Source organism: Gorilla gorilla, chromosome 4, assembly GCF_029281585.2.
Source record: "Gorilla gorilla gorilla isolate KB3781 chromosome 4, NHGRI_mGorGor1-v2.1_pri, whole genome shotgun sequence".
Taxonomy (NCBI): Eukaryota; Metazoa; Chordata; class Mammalia; order Primates; family Hominidae; genus Gorilla; species Gorilla gorilla.
Genome location: NC_073228.2, coordinates 138,426,555 through 138,440,928, shown reverse-complemented (window position 1 = coordinate 138,440,928; position 14,374 = coordinate 138,426,555). Strand labels below are relative to the sequence as shown.

General features: G+C 53.9%; 1 protein-coding gene across 17 annotated transcripts in view; it reads right to left on the bottom strand.

Moving 5' to 3' along the window:
• JADE2 (jade family PHD finger 2) overlaps positions 1 to 12,435 on the bottom strand; it is a 57,597-nt gene extending 45,162 nt beyond the window's left edge. For 3 of the 17 annotated variants that reach the window (XM_063706782.1, XM_063706783.1, XM_063706784.1), the window contains exons 1-2: positions 12,270 to 12,292; positions 643 to 700 (exon numbers count right to left, since the gene is read on the bottom strand). In XM_063706782.1, the coding sequence (XP_063562852.1) occupies positions 643 to 700 (58 nt within the window). In that variant the 5' untranslated portion in view covers positions 12,270 to 12,292. Of the gene's footprint in view, positions 1 to 642; positions 701 to 2,951; positions 8,830 to 9,768; positions 9,954 to 10,241; positions 10,373 to 10,516; positions 10,983 to 12,100 lie in introns of those variants that run through there. The other 14 variants (XM_019027713.4, XM_055386637.2, XM_055386638.2 and 11 more) reach the window with 10 other exon arrangements.
• Positions 12,436 to 14,374: the final 1,939 nt, after the last annotated feature.

The window sequence follows — 14,374 nt, the reverse complement described above, 5'->3', positions numbered from 1 at the left end:
GCTCCCTAAACTTCTGCTGCTTGATAGTGCAATCCACGCACCCCTCCCCACAACTATCACGTCCAATTGACATGCCAATCCATACACAAGTCTACCTCTGGGATTCTATTGCCAAGATTCTATGAAGGTTGGGTATCTTCATTGATTTGTTCAGCAGACATTCACTGAGCATCTACTATGTGCCAGATCGTAGCTGGGGATACAGTGGTAAGCAAGACAAGAGACCTCTTATCAAGGAGCTTACCATTGATTGGGAAATGGTACTTATCCGGTAATTATGGTAAAAGGTGACTGGTTTTGTATCTGTTGTATACAGACTTTCTATATGGGCCTTCACTTAATATATGCAGAAGCCCAGAGTGGAGCCGATCTGTTCCAACCAGAGCAAAACAAATGGAGCTGGGACCTAGAGGGTAAGGGGGAGTGCAGCTGGGAGAACAAGGCCCTGGAGGTCATGGAAGGTGCAGGGACTTCTTTAGAAGTGGAAGGGCAGGAGTGGAGAAACCTGACTTGATTTATGCTTTCATCAACATGCCTCTTAGTGAAATTAAGACCACAGGGCAGCCTCCTCCCATCTGGGCCTGCGGGCCTGATCACTATTCAAATGCTTTCCCTGTAGGAGCCCAAACTGGAAGGCCTTACTGTCAGTGGTGTCAGAGTTGTCACTGCTGATGGAGTATTTTCGCCTCTTCTCTTCCATCTGCAACAAAAGGCAAGCCCATTATACTCACGGATGGCTTGGGAAATCCTCAACCTCTCAGAAAATCACCCCATAACCTACCTCCCCACACTTATGCCACTGCAGAAAGATAAGAATAAAGCCCTGCCCTAGCCTTCTTCTCTGCCAGCACCACCCTCTCCCACCCACCCACAGAGGCCCTGGGATTCTAAAAGGCTGCATCTCCCACCTCCTGAGCCCAGAGCCCTTGGTTGAGCAAGGGTCTAACCAAAGCTGTTGTAGAGGGAGAGGACATGGGGGCATCAGCAAGCCCAAACTGAATAGTGACCATGACCTGCCCAGTCCCAGCTGCCACCCAAGGACACTCAGGCCCGCCACTGCAAAGGCCTCCTGAGCCACAAGTCCTCCAGGGAGGTAGGTGGGTAGAGGACAGCAAACAAGACTGATTCTTCCAGGAGGACCATGCTGTCGGAAGTTAGGGACAAGCCAGCACAGGCAACACTGAGGGCCTAGTCCTGTGAGTGGTGGTCAGCAGTGTACAGAAGCGGGGGAGAGGTGGGGGACACTCCAGGCTGGGTCACTGAGACACATCAGGCCCAGGGTGACTGGTCCTGGGCTGGGCTACCCTGCCCTCCTACTCCCTACCATCCTTCCCAGATAAACGTACAAATAAACTCTACCTCAACTGCAACATCTAACTTCACGGTATTAAGGACAACTCTCACATAGGGGCCTCATACTGAGTTCACGCGGAGTCTTCCTTTATCCACATCATCTCCTGTTCCTAACCAGGTGAGCTGTGAGCTCCATTTACAAGTGAGGCCAGCACCTTGTCCTGCTAGTAAGTGGCTGAGATGGGACTGAATCCATGAGGTCTGATCCCCAGGCGCATGCTGAGCTGCCTTTTTACCCTCCATCAGCTCCTGGCTGCTGAAAGTGTTTTCCCACCACTGTTTCCTATAATCCTCACGAGTCCCAGGTGGCAGAGCCTGCTCTCATCCCCTTGGAGGGGAGCACAGCAGGTGATGCGTTAACCTGCTCTGGGTCTTACAGCTCGCCTGTGGCTGAGTCCTAATGTGGGAACACATTGGGGGCTCAGGGTTCAGAGCACGCTCCCCTATGTTCCCTGACCGACTCCCCACAGCAAAGGATAGGGAGGGAGTCTGTGTCAGTAGAGAGAAAGCCCCACTGCCCAGCCCATCTGCACCTAACTCCAACTGCCTCCAACCCCAGTCCATTCCTGCTGAGCCCTGGGATGCCACCATCTTACTGCAGCCCTGCAGAGACTAGGGAGCATCTGCTCTCTAAGGTGGGTGTGAACACCCAGATCTCTCAGCTGACCAGGATGGCCTGCCTTGGACTTGATCTTAGCCGGGAGCTTCTCTCTACCCCAGTGCCCACCACCAGCAGGACCAGGGTGGCAGGAAGGCTCATTGAGGCTGCCTGCCGCCCAGCTTCAAAGGTGCCGGTAAAGTGCCCTCCAGAGGCTGAGGTTCCAAGGGACACTGGTGGTGCAAGCAGCACAGACGCAGGAACAAGGATGGCTAAGACTGCTAAGCACTCACAGTAGCGGGAGGGGGGTCCACAGGGTCCACAGGGACCTCAACGAGTCCTTAGAGCAGCCCTTTGTTATAGGCATATATCATGGCTGCTTCCCTTTTGCAGAGGAGGAAACTGAAGCTCAGAGGTTAAGTGACCTGCCCAAGATGTCAGTGACTGTATTTGATTCAGGAGACCGTGCTCTTGACCTTCTGACTTCTCCGTCTCTGCGCAGCAGAGTACAAACAGCTCAGCAACCCACAGCTGCCACCCTCACTGCCTTCCAGAGTCTGCGTGTCAAAGGTGCGACACCTGTAATCCCAGCACTTTGGGAGGCCGGGGCTGGAGGATTTCTTGAGCCCAAGAGATCGAGACCAGCCTGGGGAATGTAGGGGGACCCATCTCTACAAAAAATTTAAAAATTAGCCAGTTGTAGTGGCACATGCCTGAGGTCCTAGCTATGCAGGAGGCTGAGGTGAGAGGATAGTTTGAGTCAGGGAGGTCAAAGCTGCAGTGAGCCATGATCGTGCCACTGCACTCCAGCCTTGGCGACAGAGTAAGACCCTATCTCAAAAAAAAAAAAAAAAAGAGAGTGTGACAAAGGCTGACTGACAGAATCCTGACTCCTGATTCTAGCCTACGTCTTCCTCAGCTCAGCCCAGCCCAGCGCAACCCAGCTTTGTCCTGACATCGGTGGGTGGAATGGGGGGGGAGGTGCTAAAAGTGCACCCACCCATTTTCTTTTGCAATCCTGTATGCGAATTCCATTTCTCTTCATTTCCTGCAAAGAAGGTACTTCCGAGCCAGCATCTCCCACAGCATTAAAAGCAGAAGTTGTTGATGGGTTCAAATCCTAGCTCCTCTCCTCACAGACCAGCGACCTTGGGAAAGACATACTCCCAGAGGAGATAAACTGGAACTGGCTTTTTACATAAATGTCCTTAATTTAAAATGTTGGCAACTGAGTCAGAATTTTTACAACACTCTGAAAGGGCCAAACTAAACACATCTGTGGGCCAGAATCAGCTGGTGAGAATAAATAAGAACAGTGTAAAGCCCTCAGCACAGTGGCTAGAGATCCATATGGGTGCCAGTTAGTAATACCATGGCAGCCTTGGACCAGGTCGGAAAGTCCTGGAGGAGGGCCTCCTAAAAAAGAGGCAGTGACCCTATACAGTAAGGAAGGTGCCCTCGAAAGGACTCCTTGACTGCCCAGAGACCAACAGGTGACAGCATACAGACCTACACCCCGCACCAAGCCAATTCCCCATCCAACCCTGTCCTCCACGAAACACCCCAGAGTGCCTAGGGATTATTCTGGGTCAGGGCTGTCCCATGGGAGGCTATTATTAAGGGAGCAGATTTTGTGGTGGCTTAATTGTTATAACAACTAGGCTTGAGAAGGAAGCCACTGTTTTGTGAGTGCAGCTTCTTTCCTTTAAACCAAGTCTTCCAAAGGCCTCCTTGCTCCAGCGAGCTCCCACTGTCACAGTGGCTAATGAGGCCTGGGACTGCACTATGTCAGCTTTTTGCCCCATGGATCACCCTCCTCGCAACCTCAGCAAGAGGGACAGGGAGGACTCCTTTCCTGAAGCTGAAATCCAGGACTGCAAACACACTTGGGGGGTGGAGGTGCTTAGATGTGATCTTGGCCTCTGGTTTTTCCTCTCCACTGGCTTCCCCCATCTCCCCCAAAGCAAGGTCTGCTGTGGGAGAAGATTTCAGTGTCACAAGGCACTTGCTTTCGAGGACAGAAATCCTACCTATAAAGGAGACTTTAGGAAAGAAAGGATCTCCTTTTCCTGCCATTTGCACTAGTCTATTGGCACCTCTCATGCAACCCCCAGCATGGAGACACAGGTAGGAAGCTCTCCTTCAAAGTGTGGGTGTCGTAGAGTCCCCTCAATGAAGCAAAAGCCCACAGCCTCTCTGTATCCTCGGCCCCACCAAGTCCACTAGGCTTTGCCTCCAGAACACACCCACTTTCTTCCTACTATCACCACACTGGTCCAAGCCAATCTCATCTCTTGCCTGAACCACTTGTTCATCTCCCAGCTTCCAGTATCAATTCACCCATGTCCAGGCTCCACATAGCTGCCAGAGTGATGTTTAAAAAGCATAAATCAGTCGGGGTGCGGTGACTCACACCTGTAATCCCAGCACTTACGGAGGCCAAAGCAGGTGGATCACTTGAGCTTAGGAGTTCAAGATCAGTCTGGGCAACATGGCAAATCCCCGACTCTATGAAAAATACAAAAGTTAGCTGGGCATGGTGGCGTGTGCCTGTGGTCCCAGCTACTGAAGGGGCTGAAGTGGGAGGCCAGGAGGTTGAGGTTGCAGTGAGCTGTGATTATGCTACTGCACTCCAGCCTGGGTGACAGAGTGACACCCTGTCTCAAAAAAAAAAAAAAAAAAAAAGCCAGGCACGGTGGCTCATCCTTATATTCCCAGCACTTTGGGAGACCAAAGCGGGTGGATCACTTGAGAGGTCAGGAGTTCGAGACCAGCCTGGCTAATGTGGTGAAACCCCGTCTCTACTAAAGATACAAAAATTAGCCAGGCGTAGTGGCGGAAGCCTGTAATCTCAGCTACTCTGGAGGCTGAGGCAAGAGAATTGCTTGAACCTGGGAGACAGAGGTTGCAGTGAGCCGAGATTGTGCCATTGCCCTCCAGCCTGGACAACAGAGTGGGATTCTGTCTCAAAAAAAAAAAAAAGGTATAAATCAGAAGCTGAGTATGGTGATATGCACCTGTAGTTCCAGCTACTTGGGAGGTAGAGGCAGGAGGATCACTTGGGCCCAGGAGTTCAAGGCAAGCCCGGGCAACACAGCAAGACCCCATCTCTAAACAAAATTAGAACAAAATAAAAATTTTAAAAGGCATAAATCAGATCATATCATGCCCCTATGAAAATCTTTCAAAGGCTTCATAGATCAAAGGACAAAGCCTAAGCTCCTGACCACAAGACCCTACACAATCTGGCCCCTGCCACCTGGACAACTTCATACTGACCACTATCCCCTTCCTCACCACCTTCTAGCCATGCTGGGCTCCTTTCATTCCTTTGAACAAGCCAAATATTCCATACTTCGAGCCCTGTGCACACGCTGTACTCCACTCTGTTTGGAATATTCTTCTATGTGGTCTATGCATGTCTGACTTTTCAACCTTCAGGTTTAAGCTTCAGTGTGGCCCATGTCAGTCTATGCTCATCACACTATCTGAAGAAATTCACCACCCAGTGTCCACGGAATACCCATCCCAGCTGTGCTTGTTGAGCTACTTGTTGCATGTCGTTCTCCTTGGGAATGTATATTCCATGAAGAGTAAGGAGCATTCCATTTAGACTCCAGCCAGAACCCCAGTGACATACTAGGGAGTGCTGAGTGTGCTCTCGCTCCCTCCCCCAAGAAGTGTCGGGACCACACAGTCCAGCTGGCCTGCCTGTGGCTTGCAGGAACAAACACCCTAGCCCAAGATTTCGCCCTTGTTTTCACAGCCTGCCTTCCCCGTCTTAACCTCACACATTTTCCAGGAGGCTTTATTTGGTTGGGCTCCTGGCTAATGATCAATGTCAACTCAGTAATAGGGCAGCAATTTGGTGGCAGATGTTTTCTTGGCAGCACTAGTGGTTGGCCTTAGTGGGGGCCTCAGGTCTGGACTTAAAACACCAATGCCCAATGCCAGCCCCCTTTAAAGACCTCTCTGCAAATAAACTCAAATAAACACCCTGGGCCTCCATTAACGCCCTTCCAGCTGACCCTGGGAACAGTGGGCCTTTCAGGCCTGCCACTGCAGCCACTCCCTGGGCAGTTAAAACACCCCAACCTGGCCTCCAGCCTCTCCTCTCCAGGGGCCACTAGGCCTGGCCTGCCCGCCACCACACAGCAGGATTTCGTCCTCCTCTTTAAAAAAAGGGGGAAAAAGGGCTTTCAAGCAGGCAATTTACCATTCCAGACACAATCTTTCAAAGAGAAACAAAAACTCTCCCTGTCTGAGGCAGACCGCTAAGGCGTGTGTGTAATAAGATGCTAATACAATTTAATGATATTTCGGCTGGAAAACCTGTCCTCAGAGCCTCCTTGTGTTGGGAAGGCCAGACATTCAGAAAACAAGAGCTGCACACTCTTAAACCGCTTTAAACAGGGGTCACAGCCCCACTCTTTCCTATCTCTCATTAACTTTAATGCCTTCTCAGGGACAGTAATTGCAGTTACAAAAATGATTTTGTATACAGAGTAGAGGGCTGCTGCCTGGGATCCTCCAGTCGGCTTCCTGGACCTGCTTCTCCAAGTCTAGAGGAGCCTGAACCCTCCTGCAACACCAGCCACTGCCTGTCTGCAACTTCAAGTGTCCCAGAGGGGACTCAGCTCCCCTTGAAGATGCTGCCACACCCACCCTCCAGACCAGTTCTGGGGACGTACCAAGGGGATGGTGGGAGAATGAAAAGGCTCTGTCTACTTTGTTCTTCAGAACCTTCTCACCCTACTCTTTGCCCCAGAGAGGGCAGAGCTCCGTCTACTCGCTCCCATATCGGCTGCCCATTGGCACCTGCAGGATCCTTCTGATCCCTTCTGCAGAGAAGCGAGCTGGCTCTCTGGCCTAGCCTAAAGGTGAGAGATCAAAGGTCAAAGCTGCATCGGGGACCCTCCCCAGGTATAATAAGGATGACTAATACTAATCACGTGCTTATTGCATGCCTGCTTTGGGCTTAGTCTTTTTTAGGTAATCACTTATTCTATACATCCACCATGAGATAGGTACTGTTATTAATCCCATTTGCAGAAAGTGCTCCTTGTAACAGAAGGAACTGAGGTATAGAGCCATTATGACAGTTGGTAACTGCACAGCCAGGATTCAAACCTAGGCTGTCTGACTCCAGAAGGTGTACCCCATCTCCAGTGGGCTAAAGTGTACAGGCCTACAAGTTCCAGGGTATGGGTATTCCAGATTCCTATGGGCTGTCTGAAAGGAGCTTTGAGCAGACCTACAATTGTAAGCTTTTGAGCCACATGGTAAGGGTCCTATCTGGAGGACAGGGCAAGCCAGGGGTATCCTGCTCCCCAACTCTGACCTGTTCTCCCCATCAGAGAACCTAAAGGGAGAACTGTGAGGTCCCAAAAAGCCTGCTGCATGTGCCATGAAGAATTTGGACTAGAAGCCTCTTACCTGTGTCATGAGCATAAGACAACTGCCTTCCTGTTAAGAGGAACACTAGGTTAGAGCCAGAATACCCTGCCTCCCAACCTCAAGGATGTGGGGGTCAGTGTCCAGGGCCTATACAGTGTCAATACTCTGTGGTGCATCTAGGACCTGGGGACTGGCAGTCCCACCTCACCAGTCAATGAAAGCCAAGTGGAGATTTCTGACAACCTCTTGGACCACTGTTACTGGCTCTTTAGCCAGGCAATTTAGGGAAAGGAAAAGCATTTTGGACGGGAAAACATTCTGGAAACATTTGCTGCATCCTGAGCCCAAACAACTCTGTCCTTAAACACTTCATCTCCAAAAGTGATGGGGGGACCCTTGGCCAAACAGTTTCAAAACCAATATTCACTGCAAGTCCTGCTGCCTGGGGCGAGGACTTCCCTCTGTGAGGCATTTGCTGCAGAACCAAATGCTTTTCCACTCAAAACAACAGCCAACAGCACTTGGGGCAACCTAGAGGGCTCCAGATCAAACAAACATCCCTTTTTTCCTCTACCATGCAAACTTGCTCAATAAATTATTCGCCCACTTCGGATCAAAGCCTGTTTTTGCAGCCTGTGACCCAAAAAGCAAATAGCATCTCTTAAACATGAAAGCCCTCCTCCCTGCCTGGGTCAGCTTTATTACTCATTCCTTCCCCCTTATAGTTATTCTGTTGTTATTTTCCTCCTCTGCTTGTTAGATGGCTCTGCGAGTCCCAACCCGTCTAAGGAAGATGGGACAAGACAGATGGTGCGTTCATCTGGGGCCCTAAGGTGAGAAAGAAAGTCAGGGTAGGGGAGAAGCCCTGGGAACCCAGGAAACAAAGCCAGGCCCGGTTGGCAGCTCCATGCCGAGCCCTTTTGCCAAATGTCCTACTGGGAATTTTACCAGTGAAGGGAGGGAGTTAATGCTACTCCGAGAGGAGGGGCCAGGCGGCCCTACCACCTCCCAGGTCCAGGAATCAGTTTGCAAACATAAATGCTAAGGGGGCGTCCTGACAGCCTGTCTGGGATCAGAGCTCAGGGGTCCTCCTTCCAACAAAGGCAAGGCAGCAGGTCCCACTCAGCCCCTTCCTAGACGCTTTGGAACCGCTCTGAATGGAAACATGACACCTCTCGATGACCCCCTACAAATTCTGACCCGGGATAAAACTTTGTGCCTCGGGATCCTGCAGAAGATGAGCCAGGGGTGCTAGGCGCAGCGGCGAGGTTTGGAAACCTGCAGAGACCAGAATCGCCGGCCGCAGTGTGCCTTCGGCATACGGCAAAGACACCCAGTGACCCTTCACCTCCCCCAGCCTCCAGCAAGACGCCAGCAGCCAAGCTGGTAAAAAAGTGCCCAGGCCAGCGGCAGTGGCTGAGGGGATTGGGAGGCGAGTTGCGTGCGCCTCCAGCCCGCCCCTGGAGGCAGTCCGCGGGACCGCAGGCTGGAGGCGCGCCGGCGTGATTCCGACCGCGGGAGCCGGGAGGAGGAGCCGGAGGAGGCTGCGGGGGGCTCCGGCCCAGGCGAAGGAAGGGCAAGAGGCTGTTCGACCGGGGGCGGCGCCGGGAGGTGGGTGGGCTTAACACCCAGGTCGGGGGAGGGGTTTAAGAGACACCGGGAAGGGCAGCCGAGCCCCAGGGGCGGGTGGGGTGGTAGCTGTGTGTAGTAGGGGACAGGGCTGGGCCTCTGGAAGCTAGAGTGAAGCCTTCCTGGCTGTCTCGCAGGCAACCCCATCCTCTGGCAGAACAGCTGCGAATCGCCAAGTTGACCCCTCTCGTCCCTTGGCCGAGAGGAGAGGATGTCTCAGGACCCAGGGATGGGCGGGAAGAAACCATGGGGAGCCACAAGTCTGCACCCAGGCGGGGAGGAGGCGGGCGGGCGCCGCTCCGCAGGCGCAGGCGAGTGGGTGGGAAGAAGGGAGGGAGAGGGAGGAAGGAGGTGAGGCCGGGAAGATGCCACTGCTGGGGGCGGGGCGGGGCCGGGGATCCGGCAAAGGGACTGCAGCAGCGCTAGGTGGGGGCGGGGGCTGCAATGTCACTCATTTGAGAGTCAGGTGTGTGCGTCCCAAACGGGGTCCGCCACAAGCCGGCATCTTCCTGGTACCACCCATGGTGCAGGGCCCTAGGCAGAGGGCTGGGGACTGCGGATCCGTCCCTGAAGCGGGACGCGAACCGGCAGAGTTGGGAGAAGGTAAACAAGGGCCACGCCCCCTGCCGTCGCCCCGCGGGCGCGCACCCGCCGCTCCGGCCGCCGCCGGTACATTTCCACTCTCCCAGCGCCTCTCCCCAGCTGGACTCCCGCGCGGCCCCGGAGGTGGAGGCTGCCCCCGACCCCAGTCCTCACCCCTGGCGCCGAGGCTCCGCACCCTCCACACTCACCTGGAAAGGGTGTCCCCCGCCCCTCCAAAAAAACTGTCTAATTTGTGCAGAGCCTCCAACCCCAGGAGCCGAGCATGCTGCCCCCGCGTGCAGCGCCCGCGTGCACCGGGCCGGGAGAGGGGGCGACAGGGCGGAGGCGGTGGCCCCCGGAAGGTGTCTGGGACCGGACCGGCTGCACGTGAGCCCAGCGCGAGGTCATGTGCACCGGCTCAGCCCGGTTCGGCGCCCGGACGTGCTGCGTATCAACAAAATGAAACTCGGGGAGACAGGAGGGCAGATAGCTCCAGGTTCTCGGAGCCCCCGCCCGGGCCGCTCGACCTCCCCACCGTACCCATCTCCCGCCGCAACCCCTACGCCCGGCCGGAGCCCGCGGGGCAAGTTGCAGCCCTGGCGCGCCCCCGCCCGCCCGCGCCCCCTCGCCGGCCCGGGGGCGCTTTGCCGCAGTCATTAATAAAGAAGGTCGCCAAGCTCACCCTTCCAAAAGTTGTTGTTGCATGCGCCCCTCTCAGCCTCCCCGCACTGTACTCTTTAAAACACGACTGACCAACATGCGCAATCTCTCTCCCCTGTGCTGTGCATCCCCCCCCTCTCCGCGCTGGCTTCCTAGAACAGGCAGCCAGCAGGAGAGAGAGGGAGCGAGCGAGCAAGAGAGAGCGAGGGAGCGAACAGCGCTGGCAGATCTGTTGCAAAAACACCAAATAACGTCGTGGAGATGCGCAGGGCCCATCCGCCGGGGGCTGGATCTTACCTTGCTCCGCGGTGCCCCCCTGACGGGCGCTGCCCTCGGCTACGCGCCGCTGCAGGGACCGGCGCGGGAAGGATGCTCCCGAAGCCGGGAGCTCCTGGGGCCGGCGCGGGAGGGCGGGGGGCGCGCATCCATCCGGGGTCGCGGCGAGGGAGGCGGCCGGGCCCGCGGCGTCCCAGGCCCCACGCCCCCCGCCGGGGACGGTCGGCCCGCAGGACCTAAGCCGGTGCCGCTAGGAGTGGGCGCAAAGTAACTCCATGGACGCTACTCACCCCCCCAAAAAATAGCCTCCAACTGCGATGGCCGCGGTCGGCACCATTCACCAACCCCCTGTGTATGTTTCTGTTTCTTTTTAAACCAAGACTTCCTTGTGATCTCTTTAGAAAAAAAAAATGTGTTGGGGTGGGGGTGGGGTGGGGGCGGGCAGGAGGAGCGAGGGAGGGGGAGTAGCCACTTTTTTCTTATTCACTCGGATCTCCGCTCCCGACACCCCCGTCGCCGCCCCCCCAACCCCCCGCCCAGTTGTTTGGCTCCGGCGGGGAGTCCAGGTAGCGTTGCGGGCCCCGTGGGGGAAGGGTGCCCTCCCTCGCAGCCCCACCACCACGCCTGCTGGCACCCTGGGCCCGGACTCCCCATGGACTCTGGGGCGCCCCTAGCCCGCCCTGTCCCCAGGGCCGGGCCCGAGCGGCGGCTGCGCCCGTGCAAGTCCCATCAGGTCTGCTCACACTTCACACACTCACACACATACCCCGCCCCTCCACTCTTTCACTCACACTTTCTGCTCACACCCCGCCCCCTACGCGCCCCAGACCCGGGCGGCGCCCCCCGCAACCTTAAAAAAAAAAAAAAAACGCAAGCTTATACTTAAAAAAATCTTTTGGCGCCATATTAATGACGTACTTAAAATTTGCCATTTCTCCCTGCGTCAAAAAGACGTTTCTTTGCAAATAACAGCCTGGAGGCGACACTCGCGGAGGGAACGAGGTTTGCACTGAGCACCCCGCCCCCCGGGGCTCCAGCGCTGGAAGACCCTCGCCCTAGGCCCTGCTTCTGAATCGCTGGTTTTAAAATGCGAATCGAATAAATTGCGTGGCGTTTTGCAGCACCAGAAGTGAGCAGAAAGTGCTGGCAGGAGGGGAGTGGAGGGGCGAACGCGAGTCTTGGGGAGGGGGCGCGGCCCTCCTCCCCGCACCCACTCCAAATGGAAAACTAACATTCCGGGCGGGGGAACTTGAAATTGTAGGCGACCTCAAGAAAAGAGGGGCGGTCCGTAGAGAGGGTCCCCATTGGGCTCGTCGCCCCCTCCCCCCTCCCGGGTGCCTCCTGGCGCCTAGCGCTGCCCCGCATTTCCGGGGGGTGGAGAAGGCAGTGATGAGCGGGTGGGTGGGTGGTTGCACATCCTGGCCCCAGCAGGATTTTGCCCCGGGGCGACCCCTTCCTCCTTGCTCTTCCTTCCCATTACCCCGAAAGGGTTAAAAACCGAGGGGTAACTTCCAAAGGCTGGCACATGGCGAGGAAGCGGGGCGCCCCTCTCCCCACCCTTCGCCTCCTCGCCCCTCCTCCTCCGGCTCCACTTCCCGACTTGACCTTGTGGTGCACAAACAGTGCGCTCGGATCCTCGCAGTTTCTGGAAGAAGAGCCTGCGCTCGCCAGGCGGGCGGGCTGTCGGGCTGCTAGCCGGCGGTGGCGGGGCCTTGGGTCTGTTCCCGGAGCCGCGGGCCACACCCACCCAACCCGCTGCGCCCGCCGAGCTCACCTTCTCTCGAGGAAGGAGAAGGACTGGCCTCCTGGTTGGGGAGGAATCGGGGGTCAAGCTCCAACCTCCTCGGAATGCCTCTAGCTGGGGAGGGGGGGGGTCTGGCCTCGGGAGGAGGTTGTGGGGAGCCTGGCCCAACATCCCCAAAGCATCGTGGCCAACTTTTTCTTCCCCCTCATGGTCGGCTGCCCCTCAGATTATCCAATAATTTTTCAGCTCACCTTTGGCTTTGAAGGCACGCGGGTGAGTTGTGAATGGACACCGGAGTCGCCTTCCCTCTCCAAGACTGAAGATTGTTTATTCTTCCTTTCCCCTCCACCCCCTTCCATGGGAAGATAAATATTCAATTTACATAAGATGACATTTATGTGACAATTAAGAAGATTCCCCGATGGAATGTTGTGAACACATTTGCTTATAGGAGAAATAAATCTAATAATAAACAAACTCATAATAACAGCACAAATCCTCCGACAGGGCGGATTGTCTACCCAACAAAGAGGGAGATGATGGATGCTGAAATAAGCAGTTTTTGCAACAAGAAAGAAATATGAGCTCAAAGGGAGTCACTGCAACATTTTTCTTCCTTGGCCTTCATTCACAAAGTCTGAGGAGAATTGTCTGGCAAGAGGATGGTCTGGGTATTACCTCCCAGTTAGACCTGGCTGTGGCTCTCAGTGGTCAATTGGTGGTATTTTTCCCTAGCCAAGCTCAGAGTCTGGAAACAGGTGCTGCAGACTTGGAGTGTGTAACAAAATAGTTAAATACTTAGGTTCTAATCCTGGCTTTGCATTTCAGAAGCTGTGTGATGTGGGCAAGTGAATTCATCTCCCTGGATCACTTTTTCCTTTTGGGTAGAATGGGGTGGTTGGAGGGTTCTTGAGGCCATGTGTGCACATACACATATATGTATGTACGTACATATACAGGTGGTATGTGTAAAGCAGCAACTGGCACAGGGTGCATAGTGCTCATTAGCACTTTGCCTGGTACCTAAGTGGGTTTTTTTTTATTTTGGAAGGGTGAAATTGTTCTCTGAAGCTTGATGGTCAAGGTCCAGATGTCCATTCCGGGGTGGGAGTGAGGGTACCAGTTTACAGTGGCACAGTCTAAAGAGATGACCTCCAGAGATGGATGAGGGAGGTGTGACCATTTAAAGTGCACCTGCAGTGTACTGGTCACTTTGTGAGCCATTCCATCTCATCCTCTCCCAAACCCCTTCCTCCCTTTTCAGAAAGGTTTAGTAACTTACCACAGCCACACAGGTAGTAAGTGCTGGCAGAATTGGCTCCTAGGTCTAGCTGACCTTGAGACCTATGTAGTTTCTATTTTACCACGCTGCCAGAAATAAAAAGTATTACTATTATTGGTTTGATTGGGGATGGGGGGATCTGATTGCTGTCTTGGCAAGAAAGAATTTTATGGGCAGCACTTTGCTTCTGAGGTGGTTCCCTGACTTGGGGTGAGACCCAGGCCTTCTAATGAGCCCTTGAAAATACCTCTTGCTTAGGACTGGAAGCCCTATCAAAATCCTTGGATTCCCACAGTTCTCTGCTGCTGTTTAAGGTTAACCTTGGAAGCTTTAACAGAATGATAACGATAAAGCTAATTGTAACTCCTTAATCTTTATTAAAAGTCTCACAAATCATTCATTAACTTTTTTTTTTTTCCTTTTTCCACAATCTCTGCTTTGGATGTAATCATTCATTAACTTTTTACAGGAAAGAAATGAGAAGAAAGAGAGTTCTTGGAGATGTAATCCTTCATTTTTTTTCAACAAGCCTCCCGTATGCCAGAGACCATTCTTGGTGTTGGGGACACAGCACACACACACACACACACACAAATAAGTAAATAAATAAAATAAACAAATGAGGAGCAGGGCAGGGAGAGCATCAGGAAAACTAGCTAATGCATGCTGGGCTTAATGCCTACGTGATGGGATGATCTGTGCAACAAACCGCCATGGCACACGTTTACCTGTGTAACAAAACTGCACATCCTGCACATGTATCCCAGAACTTAAAAAAAAAAAAAAAAAGGTAAAAATGTTAGCTGCTAGAGTGAGCAGGTTATTAAAATTGGACATGATTTTATTCTAAACT